This window comes from Varanus komodoensis, unplaced genomic scaffold (genome assembly GCF_004798865.1).
Source record: "Varanus komodoensis strain SLA01 unplaced genomic scaffold, ASM479886v1 scaffold50, whole genome shotgun sequence".
Lineage (NCBI taxonomy): Eukaryota > Metazoa > Chordata > Lepidosauria > Squamata > Varanidae > Varanus > Varanus komodoensis.
Genome location: NW_025336088.1, coordinates 1,922,569 through 1,946,625, shown reverse-complemented (window position 1 = coordinate 1,946,625; position 24,057 = coordinate 1,922,569). Strand labels below are relative to the sequence as shown.

Below are 24,057 nucleotides of genomic sequence, written 5' to 3'. Positions count from 1 at the left end.
GAATGGGCTTATGTAGCCCATCTCTTTTGGGAAACAAAGGCAAAGGAAGAGTGGGGTGGGAGGCATCCTAAATGTGGACTGGTCGGTGGCAGAGGAATGGCACCTCCTCATGTGGGCCAGGGGGATCCAAGTGCTGGTTACTTACAGCTGTTCCTGCAGTTCCAGGATGACTCCCTCCAGCTCCCGTTTCTCTAACTGATTCTGCACCTTCACCTCCTCCAGTCTCAGCTGCAAACGTTTGTTCTCGGCCTCCAGGTCCTTTAGTTGTGACTCTCTCAACCGCACTAATTCCTCCAGGTAGCCCTTAGACACACAAGGAATGGATTACTGGGAGAAGAAAAGCAGAAGTCTTTGCAGAAAACTACCCTGTAAGACCAGGGGTCCCCAGCCTTTTTGGGTTCCTGGGCATACTTTTGAATTTGAGAAACTGCTAATACATAATCAGAGATCACCACTTTGACATCTTCCTGTAGCATGAAAGGATCTTAGGCTGCATCTTATTCAGCAAAAACTTTTTGTTTTGTGTCCGTTGGAAACCACGGTGCCTCTTTAATAAGGGAATGTCTAATTTGTGAAATTGCTGGTGACGCAATACAGTTTAAACATATGTTTACACATAAGTTTTGGCAGTGCCCAAACTTTTGACAGCTGAAAGACTGATATCACAAAAATGAAGAGGAATACTCACTTCCTATAATGCAATGGACTGAGAAATTTATAATACTTTTGAACTATGAACAGGTGGCATATGAACACCATAGGCAGTGTTACAAAATGGCCAGCTAGAGCTGGAGGTATGGTACCTGGATGTTCTGAGCAGTGCCAAGGATCTTTAGAGCTGCCCCAGCTGCAGGTTTTCATCCACCTAGAGGCTGGGATGCTGACAGGAACTGGTGCAAGCTGCCTGCCTAGACCCTCTCCCCTCCCCACCCCCAGCAGACCCCTTTCTCTCCCCTTCAAGGTACATGTGCGACCTTGGAGAGAGAGTCAGTGCCATTCTTTCTGTGAAGGGGATGGGTAGGAGCTCAGCCTTTGTACTTCTGGCTCTGAGATTGCAGGATATTGGAGCTGAGACTCCAAATAATCCTGGGCCCCACCCCAGGTAAGTCGAAGTGGCCGTAGGATTGTGCCTTTCGTCTAGTGATTAGCAAGGCAGACCAGACCTGGGTAGATCCAGATTCAAAGTCAGAGGAGAGATTTTCCTCCGGACAGCAGGAAGGGAGGAAAGGATTACATTCCCCTTCAACAAGCCTTCTCTGATCCAGCGGGTTACCGCTGCCTTCCCCCAGCTGATTAGATGTGCATTTAAAAACAAACCAACCCTGCTTTGGCTCCCAGAGACACGTATTGCACTCGAGATCCAGGTACCTTTTGTGCATAGACAATGCGAAACTTCTGCTCCATCTTGCGCCATTTATTATACCAGCTGTCTTCAGCTGTCACTAGTGGGAGGTAGGGGTGATCTGGGGAACTGTCCTCACTTGTGCTGCTCTCCAAGCTTCGGCGGTCCTCCTCATCGCTTAGGTAATCATAGCTGCTTACAGAGATTGCAATGTTATTATGCCAGTCCCAACTTCCCTGGTTACCAATCTAGGCCCAATTCAAAGTACTTATATTAATATGTAAAGATCTAAATGGCTTGAAACCAGGCTATCTAAAGGGAGGCCTCTTCCTATATATGCCTACCCGCCCCGAGGCTTCGGCGAATGGGGCGGCATAAAAATGTTTTAATAAAATAAAATAAAAAATAAATAAAATACCCAGACCCTGAGATTGTTGTCTGAGGTCCTTCTCAGTGAGCTAGCTCTAGAGGAAATAAAAAGGGGGCTACTAGGGGAAGGACATTTTCAGTGATGGCACCCCAACTCTGGAATCAGCTCCCCAAGGAAGTGTGCCTGGCGCCAACTCTTTACTTCTTCTGGTACCAGGTAAAAACCATTTTATTCACCCAATACTTTAACAGTTAATAATTTTATATTTTTATTCTGACTAAATTACATTTTATTGTATTTTATTGTGACTGTAACCTTGGACTAATTTGAGTACAACTGTTGTGGTCTTTTTGTGGGCTTATAATGGCCATTTTGTTGTTGTTAATGCATTGATGTACTATTTATTTCTGATTTTAATGTATTGTTTTGTTGTTTATTTGTGCATTTTGATCATGTGAACCACCCAGAGAGTTGTTCTGACTAATGGGAAGTATAGAAATTGAACAAACAAATAAATAATAACTGGGGAGATGTGACAGCAATAGGACACTTACTAGCTCAATAATGGCACTTTAAATTATGTAACTTAGATCCACATTTTAGTGGTTTCTTCTTCCTTATCCGATGAACAGTTTGAGATGTTTTTCACATCCTGCTAAAGAGCACTTTTCAGCCCTGCATGTACTGCTCGCTCTGTCACTTCAAGACTCTGCTGCCTAATTTTCCTGTATCACTTCTGCTTTGCTTCAATGGCCTGCCCAATGCTTTTCAGCCCTGTAAATCCCATCCCTCAATTAGCTCAGGTCTCCCCAGCCCTGTGCACCAAATTCACACAACCACTGACAGGAGAGCTGTTACCTCTGTGTGAACTTCAGATATGGAGTATAGTCGATAACCACAGGAGTCTTGCCGTCCATGATTTCCCCTTTCAGGCAGAAACTACAAAACACGACCAAGATGGGAAGGAATGCAAGCGAAACCAAGTTACCCAAAGGCACCTGAGCACTTTTGTCCTTGAGACTTCCAGATGATTTGGGATGGAATAATCATTCCGTGCACTACCTCTGTCTTGGGTATCTCCAGAGGGAGGATTATTTGGGATGAACAAAAGACTGGAGGTTCCACTGCTGGTGGCAGGACCACCGAGCTACCGATTAGACACTGCAAACACAAAACACTGCAGTACACAACCAACATGCCTGAAACTCCCCCATTTCTCTCTCTGTCAGCCCCTTTCCTTCTGTTTCTCTTTGCCTTCCCTCTTGTCCCTTATTTTCTCTACTGTTGAAATTCTGGTAGTATATATTGACTGTATACACAAGAACCTGCTGTTGTTTTCAGTTTATGCTACTCTGAAAATTATTACTAATAATCCCTAACACTACAGAATTCAGTGTAGTTATTGCAGTTACTTGTTATTGAAGGCAGAGATCTGTTTGGGCTTCTTATATTGCCTGCAGCCATTGTGACTAAAATTATCAGCTTTTTTCACTTCACAGTGAAATCTATAACTCCCACAACTTTATGTTGGTCACAAGAATACTTCTGGAACTTCATATTGCAAGCCTCTACTTTAAGCATACGCTCCATGGTATTGTTAAATCTTGGCACCTTAATCTCTCATATCTCTTGGTTGCTGGTACTGCTTTTCTCTATATGTAAAGGCTGATTGAGGAAAAGGACTGCTTCTGAACATGTTCAGAATGCCAAGTTACCCTCCACCACAGACAAACCCCACTGGGGATATAGCATGACACAAAAACCTCAAATATGTAAACAAAGTAATACAAATATAGCAGCAATATACAAATTATGTTGGGTATAATTAATAAAAGATTAATCTTAAATTAGAAAGGGACGTCTTGGTGTGCCTCTAACTTGTTTTTTGGTGGTGAGGGAACAGTATAGAGGCAAAATAAGCTGTGTTATCCTATGTGAATATCTGGGAAAATTCTTGGAAGATTGAGATATTACCCCCCCTTCCCCCCCAAAAAAGGATCATGTAGAAAATATTAAATATACAGATATTTCTGAGGCACTTTTACAACAAAAGTTTGAAAAGCTAAGATCTGGCAGTTCAGTATAGAAGGTTAAAACTAGAATTTTAAAAAGCAGAAATATATACCATTGTAAAAGTAGAATAGCTGGGAGGTTGGACTATAATCAGCATGAAAAATAATGGTATGTAGGCTGCAATACAATACCCACTTTCTGGGGAATTCTAAGCAACTTGATTCTGAGTAGATATGTACAGGATTACACTATTAGCATATTAAAAGTGATGTTATGGATGTTATATAAAATAATTTACAATATGGTCACATTATTTAAAACTGATGTTATGGATGTTATATAAAATAATTTACAATATGGTCAAAGCAATCCCCTGATCATTGGGAGTCTATCCCGGAGGCCACCTACCAAACACATAATAATATTGCAGACCCATCCCACTAGGCCATCGGCGCAGCTGAGAGCTCAGCTGAGGGAAATCACAAGCGGGGATTACCCCCACAAGCATGCTGCCATAGAAATTTGGGCAGCCCCAGTCCTGAGTCAGAGGGGAAGCAAATATACTCTTTCTCTTGTCCTCTTCCAAGGCCGTTTTTGTGGCCTCAGATAGGGCTGGGGAAGGAGAAGGAGGGGCACAGGTCCTCCATGGTTGCCTTCACCCACTGAGACTTATAGATGAGGGACAGGCCCAGAGCCCATCCTGCCCAAATTGCATCTCAGGTGGGAAAGACCAGGAGGCTCCTTCTGCTCCTGCAGATATGTGGGGAGGGTCCTGATCTACCAGCCCTCGGCCTAAAGAGCATCAGTCCTTTGGGACTGAACTCTTGCCTGAGTTGAAAATACAGGCAGGATACCACTTGCTTGCTTGTTTGTTACACACTGACAGTGATTTATACACTTGTAACATGGCTAGATACTGCGATGGATAATTTGTGCAGATGACTATTTATAGAATAATTGACTGTGATGCCATCCATGGGTATTTGTTTAATCATTTCAATACTGGTCATATTACTGAGTATTAAATGGGTGGAATACAGCATGCATCATGTTTAAATATGGTTTTTAAAGTAGATCGGTATTTCTTAATCCGTGAGTTTATTTTTCCAAAAAGGTAAACAATCTGAGAACTAGTCCTCCCTGAAAGGACAAAGGATTTAGTGGGTAGGACAGTGTGAACATACCTGAAGTCAATGGCACTGAGTCCAATCAGCATCCCAGTGAGGACTGTTGATTCCTCTCTCAGCATGATTGCCCCATCGTCATAAAATCTCCTAGGGAGGAGAGTGGGGAGAGAAGTTTAATCAGATGCAGGGGATACAGTGGAAGAAAGGAGAGTTAGGCAGCTTCCACAGTTCTGCTAGCATAAGCATTTCCCACAAAATGGTTGGTTTTTGCAGTGACTGACTCACCCATTGCTGGGGGTCTTGAAGCTGCTACCCAAGTACTGCAATATGCCTCGATTACCAGACAAATGTGAGGATCAGGACATTGGTGCGTCTCTTCCTCAGAATGGAAGACTCCAAGTAGATCAATACACACACACACAGAGGTAATTCTAAGCCAAAGCCACACATGGGATAGAAGGACCCAGTTTGCACACTAGTGGTTTGCAAACCATGGTGGATTAGCAAGTCTGAACTCAACGCTCTTCCTGCAGGGTGGTTTATAAGCCATCTTGGGGTGGTTATAAACTACCCCAACTAGCCACAACTTGTAGTAGGCTTTAATAAAACCACTGTGGCTTATTGTGTTGTCCAGACTTAGACCACCAAATAAGTCATGGTAAATTTTTTAAAAGCAGGGAAGGGCAGCAGAAAGGCCTTGCTCAGGCATCCTACAGTGTCAACACAACACTGGGATTTTCCCCTCCCAGATAGCAGCAGGTGGGCAATTCAGAATTTGAGGCAACCCCTATGCAAGGAGACAGGGCTGTCCCTTTCAATCACAAATCCCATGCTTCTCCCATTGGGGTTTCCCTCAGGTGTTGCCACTGCCCAAGCTGCTATCCACTCAGGTTAAGCTGCAAAACCCAGGAGACAGATGAGGCTTAGGGGGTGAAGGAATTGAGAAGCATCTCCCAAAACACTCTTTCTACAAGTCCTTGGGGTTTTTATGGGGGACCTTGTGCTTTTCTGTTACCCACACCTGGGAAAGTGAGAGCAGCCCAGAGCTACAGGAATCTACCCCCAAAAACACAGAGGGTTCGGCTGCAAAGCATGCCCAAACTTAAAAAAAAATGTTAAAAATACTTAGTGGTGGCCTACAAAGCTACAATTTGGCAAGACCACTTCTCTACATGGACACAGCGTCTGTGCCAAATTGCAACATTTTAGCCAGCTGCTAACTATTCTTTCCTGCTTTTTTTAAGCTGACATGTGTAAAAAGCGCATTTACAGCAGAATCCTTAGGGTGTTTTGAGGGTTCATGGCATCCTAGTCTACTCTATAACAGGGAGGCATTTTTCTTAAGAGTCAAACCATGGTCAACACTAAAAGGCTTGCCATGTCTCAGGGGGCATCTGGTACTCCTTGTCCTCGAATACTGCAAAAGAATAGAGAGAGGAAGAGGAGGCAGGCAACTGCTGCTGTGCCCGATTGACTGTCAGGCTGAGAGGTTTTTTAACCACAGAACATGGTTAAATCTCACAAGGGGCTTGATGTATTGTGTGAACCCAGCCAATATTGAGCTGTAAGAATTCTTTAGATTTTTTACATTTGGGGGTTTGGGGGCTGATTTGCTTCCAGAATTATAAATGTATATGTCACAAGAAATGATGATAATGATGATGATGAGCAATATTATTATTAAATTACATTTTTGTATCACCCGTAGCCAAAGTTCTCTGGATAGTTCACAACATTTAAGTCACCCATCCAGTTTTCAACCAGGTCCAATCTGCTTAGCTTCCAGGATGAGGCAGATTCAGGCACTTCCAGCTGTACAAAGCTTTATAGCTTTTAAAGTTCCACAAGAGTCTTATTTTATTTTTACTGACATATTTTTGCTGTACTTTTTAATGTGGTAATTTTAATAGCAAACATTTGCAACAAAGCTTGTTTGATCCAAAGTCAACCATGGGGCAAAGAAAATGAGTGTGAATCATGTGAATGATGCCTTCTACCAAAGATTCAATTTTGGTACAAGCTGCAGAGGCTCCCACCTGGTAGTTCTGGTGTCCTGCAGAGCTGTGGCAATATACTCGGACATGCGCTTTTCCATCAGTGCCACGCGGATCCATGCCCGGCCCTAAGATAAAAATGTGTTAAAACAGACAGAATTGTGGCCAACTTTGCCATTTTAATGCACTGTGATCAATAATGTAAGTTCAATAACACTACCAACCAAAAGATTGTTTTGTTTTGAATCAGGATTATAACTGGTTCAAAGATATATCTGCATCGCAACATGGTCTGGTTGGAAAAATCTTAGAAAATCATGACAAATGCCAGGTGAGCACTCTTGTCATACTATTAACTGACTTGGACCTGTGCAGCTCCCTCTCAGGTGGGGACTTGGGAGGCATCCTTGCCTCCAATCCAGACAACCCCTTCCCTAAGGCTGCAATTCTAAATTTGCTTAAGCTGGATGTCAGTCTTGCTGAAAACAACAGGGCATACTTCCAAGTAAATATGAATTGAGCATTTAGGATTAGGCTGCCTTTCAAAACATTTTACTTGGATTTTTCTTCACCATGGTCAAGGATGTACTGTGACTTTCAGATCAAAAGTCATAAATAAATAGTAGAGCAAGAGAGTAGATGTGACACACTATGTGCTTTGATTTAACATTAACTTCATGAGAACCTGACAAATAAAATCTTTGTCATAAAATATCACATCTCTGGCCTTGATGACTGACCTTTTATGGTCAACTAAAGCTGGTGTCTAGATCAGCTTTAGTACTAAAAGAAAACTGTACACATGATGGCACAATGATATGTAACTTCTTTCCAACTGCATCAAATATATCATACTCAAACAGATCAAATCTGGAAATGAGGGGAATAAGAGATCTTGTATTCATTCTTGCAGGAATACACCAAGGTAAGGAAATAATGGAAACAGGTTTATCTGAGATTTAATAGGATAACAGAGACAAACTTAGTGCCAGAGCAGACATTGCTAAAAAAAATTGTATCTAACAGCTAGGTTATTTAAGTTTACTTGGGGTAGACACATAGACCAAGCCAGATCTTCAAACCCCCACCTACTCCCTTGTACCTATTCCGGAGTTTAAAAAAAATAGAAAGAGAGTGAGAGTAGCCATTCATCGCACACTGAAAGTAATGTCTGTTCTGGCCTATCCCAATCAATCAAAGGTGCAGAATTAGTAAGCTTGAAGCAGAATGGAAATATTTTAAATCAATCTGGACCTTCAAGTAAAATACTGTATTGGTGATCCTTTAGTGTTGTTGGAAGATAGTAAGTAATGTTCATTTAACTGGTCATCTATAGACCTATGCATACTTATCCCTCAGGATGTTATTTTTATTATTTCTTTTCTATACCTCCCCATAGCTGAAGCTCCCTGGGAGGTTTACAACAATACTAATAACATAAATACAATAAATATACCATAAAATCTAAGAAGCATTAAATTTTTAAACAGCTGAAACATACAGTAAAGAATGACCCTGCCAAAGAAACACCTGAGATGAGTAAACCCCTCAGGCCTCTAGGCAGCCAAGTAAATTTTCAATAGCCAGAGAATCCATGGGGCTGAACAATATTTTCCAAGCAGCAGCTTCTGCAGACAGCCCTCCAAGTAGGAGCAGAGCCACTGCTACAAAGTATCCCGCCCCCCCAGTCCCAGCTTAAAGAATTTCTCCAGAAAGATAACATGGACAATGGTATCAAAAGCTGCTGAGAGGTCCAGGAGTACCAGCAAGGACATAGTACCCGGGTCTCTCTCCTACACGGCAACCAAGCCTATCCCCCTTTCTTTTCATTGATAGCTCTCTGTTCTGAGGTAAGCATCCTAGATTTGTATAATGCAGATAAACTGTTGACTTTTTCTTTGTGCTAACTTCATTAATATTAATTTTCTGCAGGATTCCAGTGTCTTCATGCACATTCAGAAAGAACAGGTAAATGAGGCTCAAGGTTGCGTTTCTGACCTTGGCTCTGGAGGTGCTGATGTTTTCCATGTTTTCAATGCTACTGACACAGTTATTTGGGACTTTGCTGCAGGCCAAGCGGATGTAATCCCAGAAGCCACGTTGTCCATCAGAGCTGAACCAACTGACAGGACCTGAGCAGAAACGCAAAGGAACAGATGAAACAGGCTGTGAGAGACAGAACTGCCACTTATGAACCATTTACCCTGGCTGTCCATGGATGGTGCTAGCCAAGCCACCAAGTTAAAAGAATATAATGGAAGGAGATCAAAAGCTTGCTTGATATTCTTGATCCTAGACTTCTCATACAACCTTTACTGTCAAATGGAGCGCTCAGACTTCCCAAATCAAGGGCAGGCTACAGGTAGCACTGCCTCTACTGGCCATTTGCAATATCAGTAAGGATTTCATACTGTCAATTGCTTTATGAAGCAGCACCAAAATTACCCCACACACCCTAAATTATACAGCTAAATTTGGGCAAATAGGAACAGGGAAAGGCTAGGAGCTCCATTCAGTTCTGGTACTCAGATCAAGTTCCTGGGCTCAGAATACTGTATTCTTAGCCAGAAGTGGGGAACCTGCTTAAGGTGGGAGCTAAAATCAGCCCCAATGTCCCACTACAGATCAAGCGCCATCAATGGGCATGCCATGCCCTGTCCCATTGTCCTTGGCCAGTGCCTGAAGGAGGGGCTTCTCCTGCCCAGTTTCCACCTTTGTGTGCTGCATGGTTTCCCCACAGGATCAGCACGTGGCGCACGAGTGGGCCTGGCTCATGATGGCAGGGGCTGCTCCCCCCAGTGCTGGCCACATCTGGAGCTTCACACTCCACTTCCCTCCTTTGCAGACTTCCCACTGATGCATTTTCCTGAAGGAGCGCTTACATCCATATTTGCCCAGTCGCCCCCTGAGATCGGCGGGAGAGGCCCTTCTCCGGGAGCCCTCCGTGAGAGAAATTAGGAGGGTGGTTACTCGGAGAAGGGCTTTCTCAGCGGTGGCGCCTAAGTTATGGAATGCGCTCCCCAGAGAGGTCCGCCTGGCGCCGTCGTTATTTGTTTTTCGGCGCCAGGCTAAGACCTTTTTATTTAAGCAACATTTTAAATGCTAAATACAATTGAATTTTATCTGGCCAGGGCGGCTTATTTTATAATGTGAGTTTTAATTAAGATTATTTTATATGGATTTTAACTTGTTTTATCTATGTTGTAAGCCGCCCCGAGGCTTCGGCGAATGGGGCGGCATAAAAATGTTTTAATAAATAAATAAATAAATAATAAATTTTCAGGGGAAATGTTGCCTTTCCTTGCAGGCCTTACCATGATCACCCTTGAAACGATGGCTAAGAATGTGCTCTAAGATGGCAGCAAAATTCACAAACTCCTCTGATGAGTCATCAATGGGATCTATTGTATATTTTTCCAGCAGGGTCTTTACCGAGAATCTATAGTGGAATAAAAAAGCACACACAGAGAGATTTTAATATGAAGGGAGAGGGGAGAAGGGAAGCCAACTCCTTTCTTGCCTCCGCTCTTTCTTGACGCATGCCACAAAAAATATGTCCTCTGATTCTTCACCAAGCATAAGGTACTTTCCTCCCCGTTCTCCTTGTTGGGATGTACCTTTGTTAAGGAATCACAGCATGCTGCAGGGGAATGTGGGACAGGCTGAGCAAATGCAGAGTGAGGGTCAGGGCTGCTGGGGCCTTGTGGTAGCTGGCTATGAATGGAAAGTCTACCCAAGACTTTCTGAATAACTGAGCATTGCAAGGGGAGCTGTGGTAGCTTGTAAGTTTGCCTCCTGTTACTGTTTTGCCGGAGTTCAGTGGTGCATGCATAAGCTCTCAGGGCTCAATCAGTGGCATTAAAAATACAGTAAAGGAACATTAGGATGCTTCCAAATGGATGACTCCAAGCCCTATCAATAGTCATTGTGCTGGTATTCCATCTTTCTTTCTTGCCTTAACAGTTTTTGTGGAAAGGGAAGAAATGGAGGAAAATCAGGTGGGAAATGGTGGGAAGATCTGGAAGGGTTACAAGTAGAAGGTGTCATTCCCTGGAACTCAGCAGGCTCACTCAGTGCATCTCAGCTTTCATGCCACGTGCGCATGGCAAAAGTGCTTCATGTACGACAGTTCTAGGATCAATGTGGGCCATGCGTAGGACTGTATAGTCTATTACTGTCAGTGCAGAAGTTGGTACTGGATGCCAAATTCATAAATTTCAGAAATAAAAATGTGTTTTCTTAGTTTTCTATGTTGCCTAATTTAAAAAACAAGGACAGTCTAGACCAGTGTGCATTTGTGTGTGTGAAAGGGAGGGAGAAGACCTTGTTGCTTCAAGCTGCAGGTGCACGAGTATGTAGGACAGTCTTGGCTCCAAGTATAGAGCAGAAACAAGAGAGACAGAACATTTTTTTTCCTTTTTTTCAATTGAACATACAGTAATTCCCATCATTTTAGAGCAAGGATGAGAAACCTCCATTCCATAGGCCTAATCCAGCACATAGAGGTATCACATCTGACTGCAGAGCCTCCTTGGTTCCTCCAAGGCCAAGCCCCTGGAGGAGTCCTGCCTTATCACTGATCTTCAATGGAGGAAGTCCACTTAACAGCAGGGATGCTGGTGGCACAGGATGCGACCTGTGCTGGGTGGAGACACTGCTCTGCCTGTGGCTGGCCAAATCCTTGCAAATCTTGTGTGAAGCTGGGGACTCTGCCAGTACTGGGAGGAGCAGCAACTCTTCCCAGAACCAGCCAAGTCCTTTTGCACTGTGTGGGCCAGCACATGTCATGTGAACCTAGGCCTCTGCTGGAGGAGTGCCATATTTTTCAACCCCTGAGGCTGTGCAACTCTTTCCAAACACAAGTAAAGGAATCCCAGCTATCAGCCACTCAGTCTGGTCTATCCACCAGCTAGCTCACTATGACAATCTATGTGGCACCATCTTGTGGTGGGAGGGCCCTCCGTGTGGAGTACAAATCAATAGGTATAACTTTCCTGGCTAAAATCATGAACGGATTAGCACATAGCTGAGCTAGAGAAAAACCCTCTCCTAGAAATCAGCACCTGTGCATCCTTGAAATGTAGCTGACACTGACCAGGCAGCATTCCAGAGAGGGCCAGTTGACTCTTGACACATAATAGCAGCTCAGACAAAGGGCAATTCACACCAACTCAAGCCAGCCCATCCTCCTCCTCTTCTCTGGAATAGCACCCCATTCTCCTCCTCCCCTTCTTGTTGCTTAGGTAGGCAGGCAGGAAAGGTCATACCATTGTAACTTTAGTTCAGAAAGCCTTAACCGTGTTACCTGTAATCAATGTATAAAAGATCCAACAGAGGACTGCTCAGGTGCACCATCTGGAACGATCTGTTGGCAGCCAATTGTTTGCGAAAATGAATCTTTTAAAAGAAAACCTTCCCCTGTTGTGTAGTTTGGGCTTTTTGCACACCAGGACACAGGCCTATTTGGGCCAACATGTGGGCTGGCTGAAGGCAGTGGGTGGCACTCCCCTGCCCATTTGTCCTGCAGGGGGCACAGGGTTTTGGCCTGCCTCAAGAGGCGCAAGCGCTCTCCAAAAAAGAGCAGCAACACCAACTTAGCTGTGCCCCATTGACTGCAAACACCCTCAGTGTGGCATAGTGGTTATTGCTGGACTGGGGACTTGAGAGATCCAGGTTCTGATCCTCATTCAGCCATGAACCTTTCCCTGGGTGACTTTGCAAAGTTATTGATGGTTGTTGTGAAGATAAGATGGACAGGCAGAAGAAGATAATATAAACTGCCTTTGGTTCCTCACAGAAAAAAGGCAGGATATAAGTGTAACAAAGAAATAATGGGTGAGAAATACTCTGAACACTCACAATGCACTATATGACCCCCATCAGCACAATCTTGTGCATGCCAACTCAGAAGTAAGGGCTGCTGTTCTCCCTGGGAATGCATCTTGAGCAAGGGTATATGGGAGCACAGTCAAAGTAGGAATATTTAGTGTGGAGCTTTCACCCTCCTCAGTTTACTTCTTTTAAGACTATGATTGTTTCATTCATATGCAGTTTCTGATATATGAATACTATCTCTTTTAATGCTTTTGAACACATAGTTCTCTTGATTTAAAAATATATTGGAGAGTGGCTGGGGTAAATAGTATCTACAGTACTAATTCACGAACAATATGCTGGGGCACACTTTACATACCATAAAGAAAACAGCTTGAGTGTTGAGAGAAATATATGAATTAAATCGTTAACGGCTCCCAAGAGTGCTTGCTGCAGCTCTGCATGACCTGTTGTTCTGGACATAATTCTCTCCAACCAGTTTCTGCTGGGTGTGGGGAATGATGTTTCATCTATTCATCAAGTAAGATTGGATTGATCACTCTTAGTAGAAATTTCCTTCCTCAGAGGAAGTTATCAGTTGTATTTCCCTATGAATCATTGCTCCCTTCCAGTTAGGAAGGATAGTCTAATGGGTGACATGCGAAATCATAATGAGTAGGACCTTGAGGGCAGAATATTTCTGTGTGTATGCAGTCTAAAATGAAGCTTTATGGGAATGTAGCTAGGATTTTATGGCTACATATTTTAATTTTAAATAAGGTGTTCTTCACCTTTCAGAAGTCTAAGAAATGCTGATCTACCTGTGGTAAGAGCAATATTATGTTTTTCTTTTTTCATTATTGTAATTTAATTACTGTACTTTGCTTTGAATGTTGTATTTTATTCTTGTTTCTGTTGGCTGTTCATGGGCTGATGGGTGCCTACAGAAATTCATTAATTAAAAAAATCTTAAAATTTGTGCATTCCTTAGAATAATGTGAAGTTCACCAGGTACTTTGGCTTTTTGCTCAGTGGATACTCCCATGGCCTCAATGGGGATGTGATCAGAATTATTTCTGCAGGCTGTAAACAAAATTAAATCGAAATCAGGAAAAGCAAAACAAGCCCCTAACAATAGCAACCCTGGAATGAGTGGATGAATAGATGCTGGCAAGTATGCATCCATGCAGGATCGACATGTACCAGCACGAAGACATACTGGCGTCTGAGTCAGAAAACTGAAACAGCACCCTCCTGCCAGTCACGGTGGTAAAAACATACAAACAAACCAGCCAACTGACCATTTGCCACCTGAAGCAGACCACCCTGTTTTGCATAATGGCAGAACTGGCTTGGTTCCTAGAATAATCTCACTTGATATTCCTAGAAAGTGGTATGTCTTCCTGGTGCAGGACCTTCTGTTATTTACTGGACCCTGATGGGCCAGCAGCCCTATAAAAATTCCCTGGCTCTGGGCAGCTATATCTATCAAAGGTTTTGCTCAACGGCAGAATGTGTGCTTTGCATGCATTCAGTCCCAGGTTCAATCCCTGATATCTCCTATTATTTATATTATTGTTAATCAGGTAGCAGGCAATATGGAATCATAGAAACGGAACAGTTGGAAAGAGCCAGACAGGCACTGGGTGCAACCCTCTTGCTCAGTGCAGGACACAGTGTTAAATCATCCATCCCAGATGGATATCCAGTTGTATCCTGAATGCCTCTAAAGTGGGAGAGCCCACAACCTCCCTAGGTCATTGGTTCCATTGTTTTACTGCTCTAAGAGTCAGGAAATTTTTCCTGGTATCTAGCCAGAATCTGGGGTCCTGTAACTTGAGCCTGTTATTCTGTGTCCTACACTCTGAGATGGTTGAGAAGAGATTCTGGCCTTCCTCTTTGTGACAGTCCTTTCAAGTACTTGTAGAGTGCTATCATATCTCCTGTCAGTCTTCTCTTCTCTTCTTGACGCTAATCATGCTCAGCTCTTTCGGTCTCTCCTCACAAGGCTTTGCTTCCACCTAAGATACAGTCCTCACTATTACCTGCTATCTTGCAGTCACAGAAGGGAATGCTGGACCACTTCCTGGGTGTTGCTGGCAGCCTACAGCATGTTTCTTTTGGCTATCCATACCCACATTCCTTGCTAATGTCTTCCTGACATTTCAGTCTGTGCCTTGCACAGATCCTGGTCCTCTTTGTCTTACCCTTGCTTTTGACCTATACAACTTCATTTCCCTGTTTGTTTCACCCCCAGTTCCTGAAAGAATATTTCTGAAAGTTCCATAAAAGCACAGATGCTTCAACAACACTGAATACATTATTCAGGAATTGCCAGGTGGCATCAGGCCTGCATTCCCCTAACCCAGCACTCTGCCTTCAGACCACTGACTAGTCAGAATCCCCCAGGAACCTGGCAAGGACGGTGTGATGTGTGCTCTCCTACCACTGCTGTGAGTCACAAGCACCCTCTCGCCCAGGATGCATAGCAACTTTGAACATATGGGGTACGATCCAGGAATCATTAGTCATTATGAGATCCCATTGAAAGCAATGGAATGGGGCTTAGTCATACTAAGTTTATGATTTAATTAGTTTCTTGCAATGTTTCTATCCCGAGTTTCAGGAGATAGATCTTTCCAAGGTGGCTTGCGTGTAACCTCAAGAGACATTAATGGGAGCATGGAAAGCTTGCCAAAGGTTGAGTTAGACCACAGGTCCATCTAGCCCAGGACAGACGATACTGGCAGGCTGTGGTTTTCCAGGAAGGGTTTTTTTTCTGGCCTACCAGATGTTGTAGATAAAATGTGAGACCTTCTAGATGCAAAGCAGCTTCTCCACTGCAGAACTGTGGCCTCTCTCCCTAAAACCACAATAAATAAATAATAAATATAACATTGGTGGTCTTAGCTCTGTGCAGGGCAGGCAGGGCAGGGCTGTTCATTTGCTGAATTGACCCAGAGAGTGCATTTCTGATAGCTGCTGATAATCTATTCTGCGTATTTGTTTAAAAAGTATATTATCTTTTTCCAGTGAATGAAAAGAATGATGGACAATAAAGCAATAGCAGGCACTGATGCTGCTTTATGTTGAATGGATATCTCCTTTCAAAAAATCAAATTGCAGCCCAGTGGAAAACTGACTTCTATACAGAGCTTGCTCACTATGATAGGCGATAGAAAAAAGGAACAAAAATCAAGCACAAATTCAAGTTCCACAGGGATCTTTTCTTTGAATGCTAATTTGAGCACTATTTTTTCCTTTAGAACATTTTAAAAAAATCAAATGTAAGTTCCATTAAAAAGAAGGTGCATTAATGCAATCTAATACAGGGTTGTTCAGAAGTAAGTCCCATAAAGTTCAAGATGGCTTACTCCCAGGTCGGTGGGCAAAGGGTTGCTTGTCTTCTTTACTGGTTTACTTCCACTGTATTGTCTGCTTCCCTGCTATGGATCGTGTCTATTTGGCATTTCTGTCAAGGTAATCTACTCTCTCTCCTTCTTACTTTAGACACTTTAATAACTTAACAACAGCAGTAGAATCAACTGGGGCTGGTTTAACTAAGTGCTTCCTTTTGCTTGCCTCACATAACCGTGACCATGAAAGATCACACTCTTATTTTGTAACTGTGGGAATATCTTTGATTTTAGGATTAGAGCTGGTATCTATCCCTAATAATCCTCTGTTCTCTCTCCAGGTAAAAGCCCTAACTCAGTCTGGTGCCCTGAGGGATATGTTGGACTACAACTCCATCATCCCCTGTGATCATGGGGAAAAACATCTGGAGGGCACAGGGTTGGGGAAGGCTGATTTACATGTTACATCTATTCGTATAAGACAAATGACCCATCCTCAGTCTATTATGATCATTTTAGCATCCAATTCCCTCATCTTCTCCAGCTCTGGTTCTTTGATATGGGGTGATTAAAACTGCACTCAGTATTTCAGAGGCTGGAGAACACATTTAATTAAAATAGCCAACAAATCTTTAAAAATATTTTGGGCAGGATGGAGAAGCAGATCTTCCTTTGCTGGGGAAAGCAACAGCCTAGCAACCAACTGCTTGTGGCTCTCGTACTGGAAAAGCCATCTGGAGTTGCTTTTAGAAGAAAAAGTAAGGCTATAACTATAATCCTTATTATTAATAATTGTATCTATAAACTGCCCCACAGCACATAGGGCTCTCTAGGCAGTGTACAATATAAAACAGTATAAATAACATCAATAACAAAAACAATAAAAATAGAATAAAAGGGACTCAGTACCTCAGCAAAGCTGTAACAAAAAATAACACAACTTATAGCACTGTAGCAGCTTGAAAATAAACATCGATAAAAACAATATTAAAACCTAACATTGGTTAATCATTAAAATATGTTCCACAGGTGAGGTGCAACTACAGAGAGGACCCTTCTCCTAACCATTGCCCCCTTTACTTCTTTTAGCAATGGTTCCTTAAGAAGGGCCTTCATGGAAGATCTTAAAGTCCACAGGAACATATGGAGAAAGTAACCTGGTCCCAAGCCATTTCAGGCACTGGCACTTTGAATTGGGCCCAAAATTCAACTAGTAGCCAGTACAGCTGGCAGAGGACTAGTGTAATATGGTCTCATATGCCAGTCTCTGTTATCAGCTGTGCTGCCCTATTCTGGATCAGCTAAATGAATAGGTACACGGTAGCTTGTGCTAGTTAATAAAATTTTGCCCATTCACATTTAGGGCAGAATTTTAAAATCAGAACACTGGCTGGTTTTAGGCAATGATACTCCTGCTTTACTCCACCTTCTATACAAATAGCTGTCACAAACTTCATGCAAGCAGAGACCTATCAGATATTTGAATCCACCCTAATCAAATAAGTCCATCAATCTCCTCTCCCTTCCTTGTGTTTCTCATACCTTTTTTGTACTGGTGCTATTGTTACTATTTCTATTGGCGAACTCGCATGGGCACAAAGCCATCGCTTCCTTCTAGAGCACAGTCACCTTCTCCTTGCTTCAGCAAAGCTTGCCTGAGTATAAGACAGGGCAGGAAATTGGGAGGCCTTGTGCAATGTGAGGCTAACAGCTCTCCCCCTCAGTTAGTGCCTTTTGTTGGGAAAAGGTGTTGCTAGACAGCTGCCGCGTGGATCCCACCCTCCTCCTCCTCCTCTCCTGCTCTGCTGCTGCTGCTCACAAGATGTTCCACAGTGACGTCACTTCCAAGTTCTCATATCTCCCCAACCAGGGTGCCTGCATTCATCTTCGTACAGTATTCCACCACAGAGCTTTGAGGAACCAGGCTGTGCCCGGGTGGGGAGAAAGTTAAACTGAATGAAAGTGCTCCTGCATCTTGACATTCTCTTTCTTGTTTCTTTCTGTTTGATGGTGTTTAGATTATAATCTCCCATCACTCCAAAGGATAACAGTTCACAATGACAACAGACAGACAGGAACCCTCAGCCTTCCTCCTGTCCCCAGAATCTTCCACCTCCATTGAATCATCTGGAGTACATTTGCAGCCACTAACCTGCTGCTGCCACAGGCAACTGGTTGGCTCTTGGATGCAAGCAGCTTAGTGTTTCTCAAAGAGAGACAGCTAACAACTCAGTAGGATTTATAAAATACATATTTCCTTTAGCCTGTTGGCAGAGAGAGAACCTTTAAGTTGTCAGGTTCTCAAACATTTCCCATAAAGGATGCAGATCTGAAAACTGGAGATGCATAGAACACAAAATAAACATTTTATTTCATACCTTTTATTCAAAATTTGACCCTGAAAACACAAGAGCCTTTTGTGCCAATACCCAATTCCTTTTGGCCTGTATCCATCCATTCTCTTTCCTCCCTCCCCTCCAGGTTTTAAGCTTGCTCTGTTTCATATCCCGGACAGTCCCTTCAATCCCATAAATTCACATCTTTGTGATTTCCGTGCTTCCTACCTCAATGTATTCTTTCCCCCATTTTATTTCCTAACCTATTCCCCATCCTGCCTAATATTCCTGCTCTGAGATCATACAACATGTGTGTTATACATTAGGGCTGTTGGGTGTACATCTTGGCAGTTTCCAGACATATTCACCACTCTTTCCAATATGCATAACAAAAATGTTATGGGCAAAGCCACCCTATGGTTCCATCTCGTCCGCGACTTGACTGTCTTCTCCATCTTAGGGTATGGGGATACAGAGAGAAAGGGAAGACAGTCTCCAGTTCACCCACTCGCTCTAGCTAGTCCTTCTGGCAACAACAGGCACTCTTACCTGCACACGGTAATCAGGTTTTTCCTTTCCACTGCAATGTTCCTGGATGATGCTTTTTTGGAAGAGAGTCCTAGCGCCATGGTTGGCTGGATACAGTTTGGTTCCATCCAGGGGAAAGACGATCTCGACCGACCGGGTGGTGGTGCCACCTCCTCCCCTTCCTCTTCCCCACCCCTCCCCCTTCCTCCTCTTCCTGCTCTCCCCCAGAAAACAAGGCGTTGGGTTAACCTCCCCCAGGAACGGATTGCTCTGAAGTATCTCCCTCCTCTCTCTCTTCCTAAAATAAGCTCCAGCCCCCTTTTTTGAAGGCTAGAAAAACCGACGAAAGATGGGAGAGCTGCCGGCGCGGGGAGGGAAGGACGGGAGGAGCTCTCCTTGGTCCTGATGGAAAACTGGCCCCTCCTCCTCGTTCTCCCCCCTCCTCCCCCTCAGAGGAAGCCAGCCCCCTTGCCGATGACGTGATGGCTGATGATGGGCAAGAGCAGAGGCCGGTGCTGAAGAGGGTGGGGCGGGCGGGGGAGGATGCAAGGAGGAAAGGGAAGAATAACCTAAGGAAGAGGCTACGCAGTTTCAGAATAGGATGCATCCCGTTTTCCCCTGCTAATTGTTTCCAGACATTTCTACATCAGTCTTAGCATGCCTACTTATTTCAGTCTTAGCTCATCCATTCCCACCCTGTGAGGTTTGCATCCTCCCACTTTTTTAGAGATCCCCCTTTTGCAGGTGTTGGAGGCAGGACCAAGAACATTTTGGAAGCAGAAGCAATAAGTAAAAATCCAGATTTCATCCCTCCCACTCCTTAATATGCGTGGAACAATCTAGCATATAATTATCCCATAATACTTTTTTTAAAACAATGAAATTCATGGGAGATGCACAAAAACTTGGCAAGGGCTAGCTCTTTCTCCCACTCTGCTGCTCTTACTGGCAGTAAGAGGCAGTATAGTAAGAGGCAGTGCTTTTTCATTGAGATCCCTGAATCTCTCTGGGGAGCTATCTGCCCCACCAGCTTGCTGTCCATGGGCAGTTGCTGAAATAAAGGCACAGGGATTCTGATTCTCCTTGATTAACTGCCTTTTTGTCCACATGTGTCTTGCCTCCTGCTTCCCACTTCCACAAATCTTTCTGTTCAAAGGCTTTTTCCCTGAAATCAAATGCCCTCTTCTTGCCTGTCCATACACACCTTTTTGTGAACAGAGTTGTCCTTAGAAGACAAGCCCCTTTAAAGACACGAACAGAGTCGGGTGTAAAAGCATAAGCAAATTAGCATGCACATACTTGTACCTCCCCCACCCCCTTGTGAACCTGAACCCTGGATCTTTTGGGTACTTAGCAAAATCCCCGCCTCACTGGTCCCCAACCCTGTTTGCCTGATGGTAGTGCTGCCTTTGACTACCTTTGACTAAATACGGCTTCTTCTTACAAGGCTACTACTGAACACAGGGCCAGGGAGTGGACACAGAACTGAGTGGAGTCTCTGTCCTACATTCTTTAGTGCTGGGTCAGATTCATACTAGCATAATTGCTCTAAAGGATGATTAGACATTTTCATGAAGGTTAAGACTACCATTGGCTACAAGCCCTGGTGGCTCTGCATTGCTTTCAGGATCAGAGGTAGCCTGTCTCTTTATAACATTTGCTGGGGACATGCATTTGTGTAAGTTGTTATTGCACTCTTGCCCCACTGTGGGCTTCCTAGAGATGACTGGCTAACCAACTGTGAACCAAATGCGGTCTAGCTAAGCCTTTCGGCTGTTTCAACAATGGACCATGTCATTCCTGTTCCCGTTTTCAAGCAGAGTTAACTGTGCAGGGTTTGTATAGGCCACTTGAGGATCCCATTGGAGGTTCGAACACAGGGCTCCCACTTTCTAAGGTTGCAACTCTATATCCACTTATGTGTAACTCCCATTGAACTCAAAGGAACTTACTTCTGAGCAGACTTTATAAACTTGCTTTATAAATATGTTTTAATTTATCTTCCAAGCCATCCAGGAGTTGCTCAAGGCCCAGTTCACATGTCACAATAACCTGTGCTAAGAAAAAGTAATCATGGGCATCTTAACTAACCTACATTACTCCTCACAGAAAATCTGGCATTCTGCTGCTTGCCAGCACTGGTGAAATTGCAAGAAGCAGCATGGTCTTTTTGCTGTTTGTGCCAGGCAGCACTGTAGCCACTTGGGACATGCCACACTTCCAGGTTGGCACATCAGAACAAGCTACCCTCAACAACCCAACAAGCCAAGGGTTCTCAGTGTGGTTTGTGCATGGTTAGCAACCCATGCTAAATCATGCAAAGTACTAGTTCCCCTCCACTCAGCACTGCTTAGGCCTCATCTGGAGTTGTGTGTTCTGAGCACTACAGTTTAAGAAAGATATAGACAAACTGGAAAGGTTCAGAAGAGAACAACAAAGATGATCAGGGGACTCGAAACAAAGCCCTGTGAGGGAAGACTAGAAGAATTGAACATGTTTATCCTTAAAAGGAGAGACCTGAAACAATAGCACTTTTAAGTATTTGAAAAAGCTGTCACAGAGAAGAGGGTCAGGATCTCTTCTTCATAAACCCAGAGTGCAGGACATGGAATAATGGCCTCAAGTTGTGGGAAGCCAAATTCCACCAGGACATTAGGAAAAATTCCAACTGTTGGAGTAATACAGCAATGAAACCAAGTACTTAGGGAAGTTATGGGCTCTCCCAATCTGGAGGCATACAAGATGCAGCTAGATAGCCATCAACTGGGAATGCTTTAACTTGGAGCCCTGCATTAAGTGAAGGGTTGGACCCAATGGCATTTGGGCCTCTTCTAGTTATACTGTTCTATGATTCTGCCTGTGCTTGGTTTATACATCATGCTAAACCACACTGATACAAACAAGGCTCACAGTTCACCATGGTTTATTTTATACAACAGAAGACTACACACATTGGCCAACTGCAAGTGTGCTCCTGTAAATGTGCAAAAGTTCAACAACAGCAACAAAACTTAAATACTTGATTGCACAATTTTTCAGGCTTGGAAAAAAAGTTTTAAAATGGTGTTGAAATGGTGAAGGTTGATCCAAAGTGTTGATTGGATGTAGGTGGAGGGCTGTCATTGATGAAGGACAGATGAAAGGCTGAGCAGCTTGCAAGCTGATCCCTACAACCCACAGTGAAATTGTCCTGACAGGTTGAGATGGCCTGACAACTCACTGTGGGTTGAACAACCCCAAGAACCAGCCATGGGTTCAGAGTTAATAGCTGTTGAAGTTAAGCTACTCTGTGGAAAACATAGTTCAGACACTCTGACAACTGACTGTGATTAGTTATCCATGATGGGTTATTGTGTCATGTGAACCTAGTCTATGTCTCACCTAGAACTACAGAGAGATGCTGCTGAACTAAACTCTCTGGATACTAGACATGATGAACAAAGGCATCTCTATGTGTTTGCTTTGCATTAAGCTTTGAAGCAGCAAAAGAAAAAAAGCAAGGATGGTTTGCTTTTTATTCCTTTACATGAGATTATTTGAGCTGCAGATTTGTATCTGTAGTTTTTTGAAACAAGAAACATACAAACAAGCAGTACTAGTCTCTACCTAATCAGGTGTCTATGACATGTCACTGGGTTAGTATCACACCTAAAACAATAGACTACATAAGGTGGTAAGTATTTTTCTAACTTTATACCTTGAGAGATCCCTTTTCTAGTTGATATGTCTACATTCATTCATTCATTCATTCATTCAGTGTATGAGTAATTCTATAGCTGTAGGTTTCAGGTTGGCATATATAATAAAAACAAATACAATGGAACGAACAACCAAGCATATGAAAAGAACTGTTTTAAAAGCAGCAACTATCTTTCAGAAAAGAACTGAGCAGCTAAAACATGGAGAAATAGTTTTAATAATCAGCCTAAAAATACCATTAAAAATAAAAATTAAAAATAAAGCAAGCAAACAGCAATTTAACTTTCTTAAATACATGGAAGCATAAAAGAGACTTTGCTTGACACTGAAAGGAGAACAACAAAGTGGGTGCCAGGTGGACCTTTTCAGGTAAGGCATTCTACAATTTGAGGGCTACCAGAAAAGCCCTGTTCATGGGTTGCCACTGCTGAATCGCAGTGTATGAGGCATTCCCAGGAGCAAATACCAGTGTGAGAAGAATTCTGGCATCTTATTCTTATGTTGCACATTCACCTGCCACTGATTCTAGCTGAGCCTGTTGGGCCTCACTGTTGTTTTGAGTGACCTGAGAGTGCACCTGAGCAAATATGTAGCACTGTCCTGTTCCTGCACACCCTAGCAGAAGAGTGGCAGAAGCAGGAAAGCATCCTCAGCAAAGTTGTGCTTTTCCTTATGCACAAAGTGAAAACCATTAGCATAGATAACTCAGGGTCAGCTGGAGCTTCCAGGAGTCAGAACCTGGCATTCTGACCTGGCCCTGGATTCTGAGCCTTCAGCACTGATCCTTGATTGAAATTTTGGTTTCTAGATACCTGCAGCATGACTGGGGAACAAGAGGGCCTCCAAACACACACAAAGTATATTTCTCACTGCCAAGTCACCCTTGCCCATCTATTAGAATGAGTTCCTCAAAGATAAGAGACACTGCTGCATTCCCTAAGCAGAACACACAAGAGAAATGATGGGCATTTGTGCATTTCAGGGCTGAGTGAGTTGCATTTATGAAAAATATTTTACATTTGGAATTTTGCTTTGTTGCCTTTGTATTTAATCATTTGGTGAAAAAAGGAACCTCTTTCTTCCCATTTCCTAGGACAGAGATGGTGACTACATGACCTCTAATGTTGTTGGGCTTCAGTTCCCATCAGCATAGTCAATGGTAAGTGATCATGGAAGCTACAATCCAACAACATTTGGAGGGCCACATGTTGACTATCCCTGCTCCAGGGTGTTGGCAATTTGCCACATTAATAGCACATTCCTGTTATACCTGTGTCCTCAAAATTAAAACCCTGTGAATTTGATGGTGCTTATTCCTAGGAAACTGAGCACAGGATTACAGTCTCAAGGCAGAATGTTTCCTTGTGCATATCAGGAGTGAGGGAATCCCTTGGAAGGACCTGCTGGATTTTCTTTTAGTGTCAGCAATAGGTCTGTTCATCTTATCCTGAGGGTTTTGTTCTTGGATACTTCTTTGT

At 43.3% G+C, this 24,057-nt stretch overlaps 1 protein-coding gene across 5 annotated transcripts in view; it reads right to left on the bottom strand.

The window, feature by feature from the left end:
* RUNDC3A (RUN domain containing 3A) overlaps positions 1-24,057 on the bottom strand; it is a 42,284-nt gene that overhangs the window by 11,079 nt on the left and 7,148 nt on the right. For 2 of the 5 annotated variants that reach the window (XM_044447148.1, XM_044447149.1), the window contains exons 1-8: positions 18,902-19,020; positions 10,161-10,285; positions 8,845-8,978; positions 6,889-6,974; positions 4,910-4,999; positions 2,571-2,651; positions 1,369-1,534; positions 146-303 (exon numbers count right to left, since the gene is read on the bottom strand). In XM_044447148.1, coding sequence (XP_044303083.1) covers positions 146-303; positions 1,369-1,534; positions 2,571-2,651; positions 4,910-4,999; positions 6,889-6,974; positions 8,845-8,978; positions 10,161-10,285; positions 18,902-19,008 — 947 coding nt within the window. In that variant the 5' untranslated portion in view covers positions 19,009-19,020. Of the gene's footprint in view, positions 1-145; positions 304-1,368; positions 1,535-2,570; positions 2,652-4,909; positions 5,000-6,888; positions 6,975-8,844; positions 8,979-10,160; positions 10,286-12,151; positions 13,102-18,901; positions 19,021-24,057 lie in introns of those variants that run through there. The other 3 variants (XM_044447150.1, XM_044447152.1, XM_044447151.1) reach the window with 2 other exon arrangements.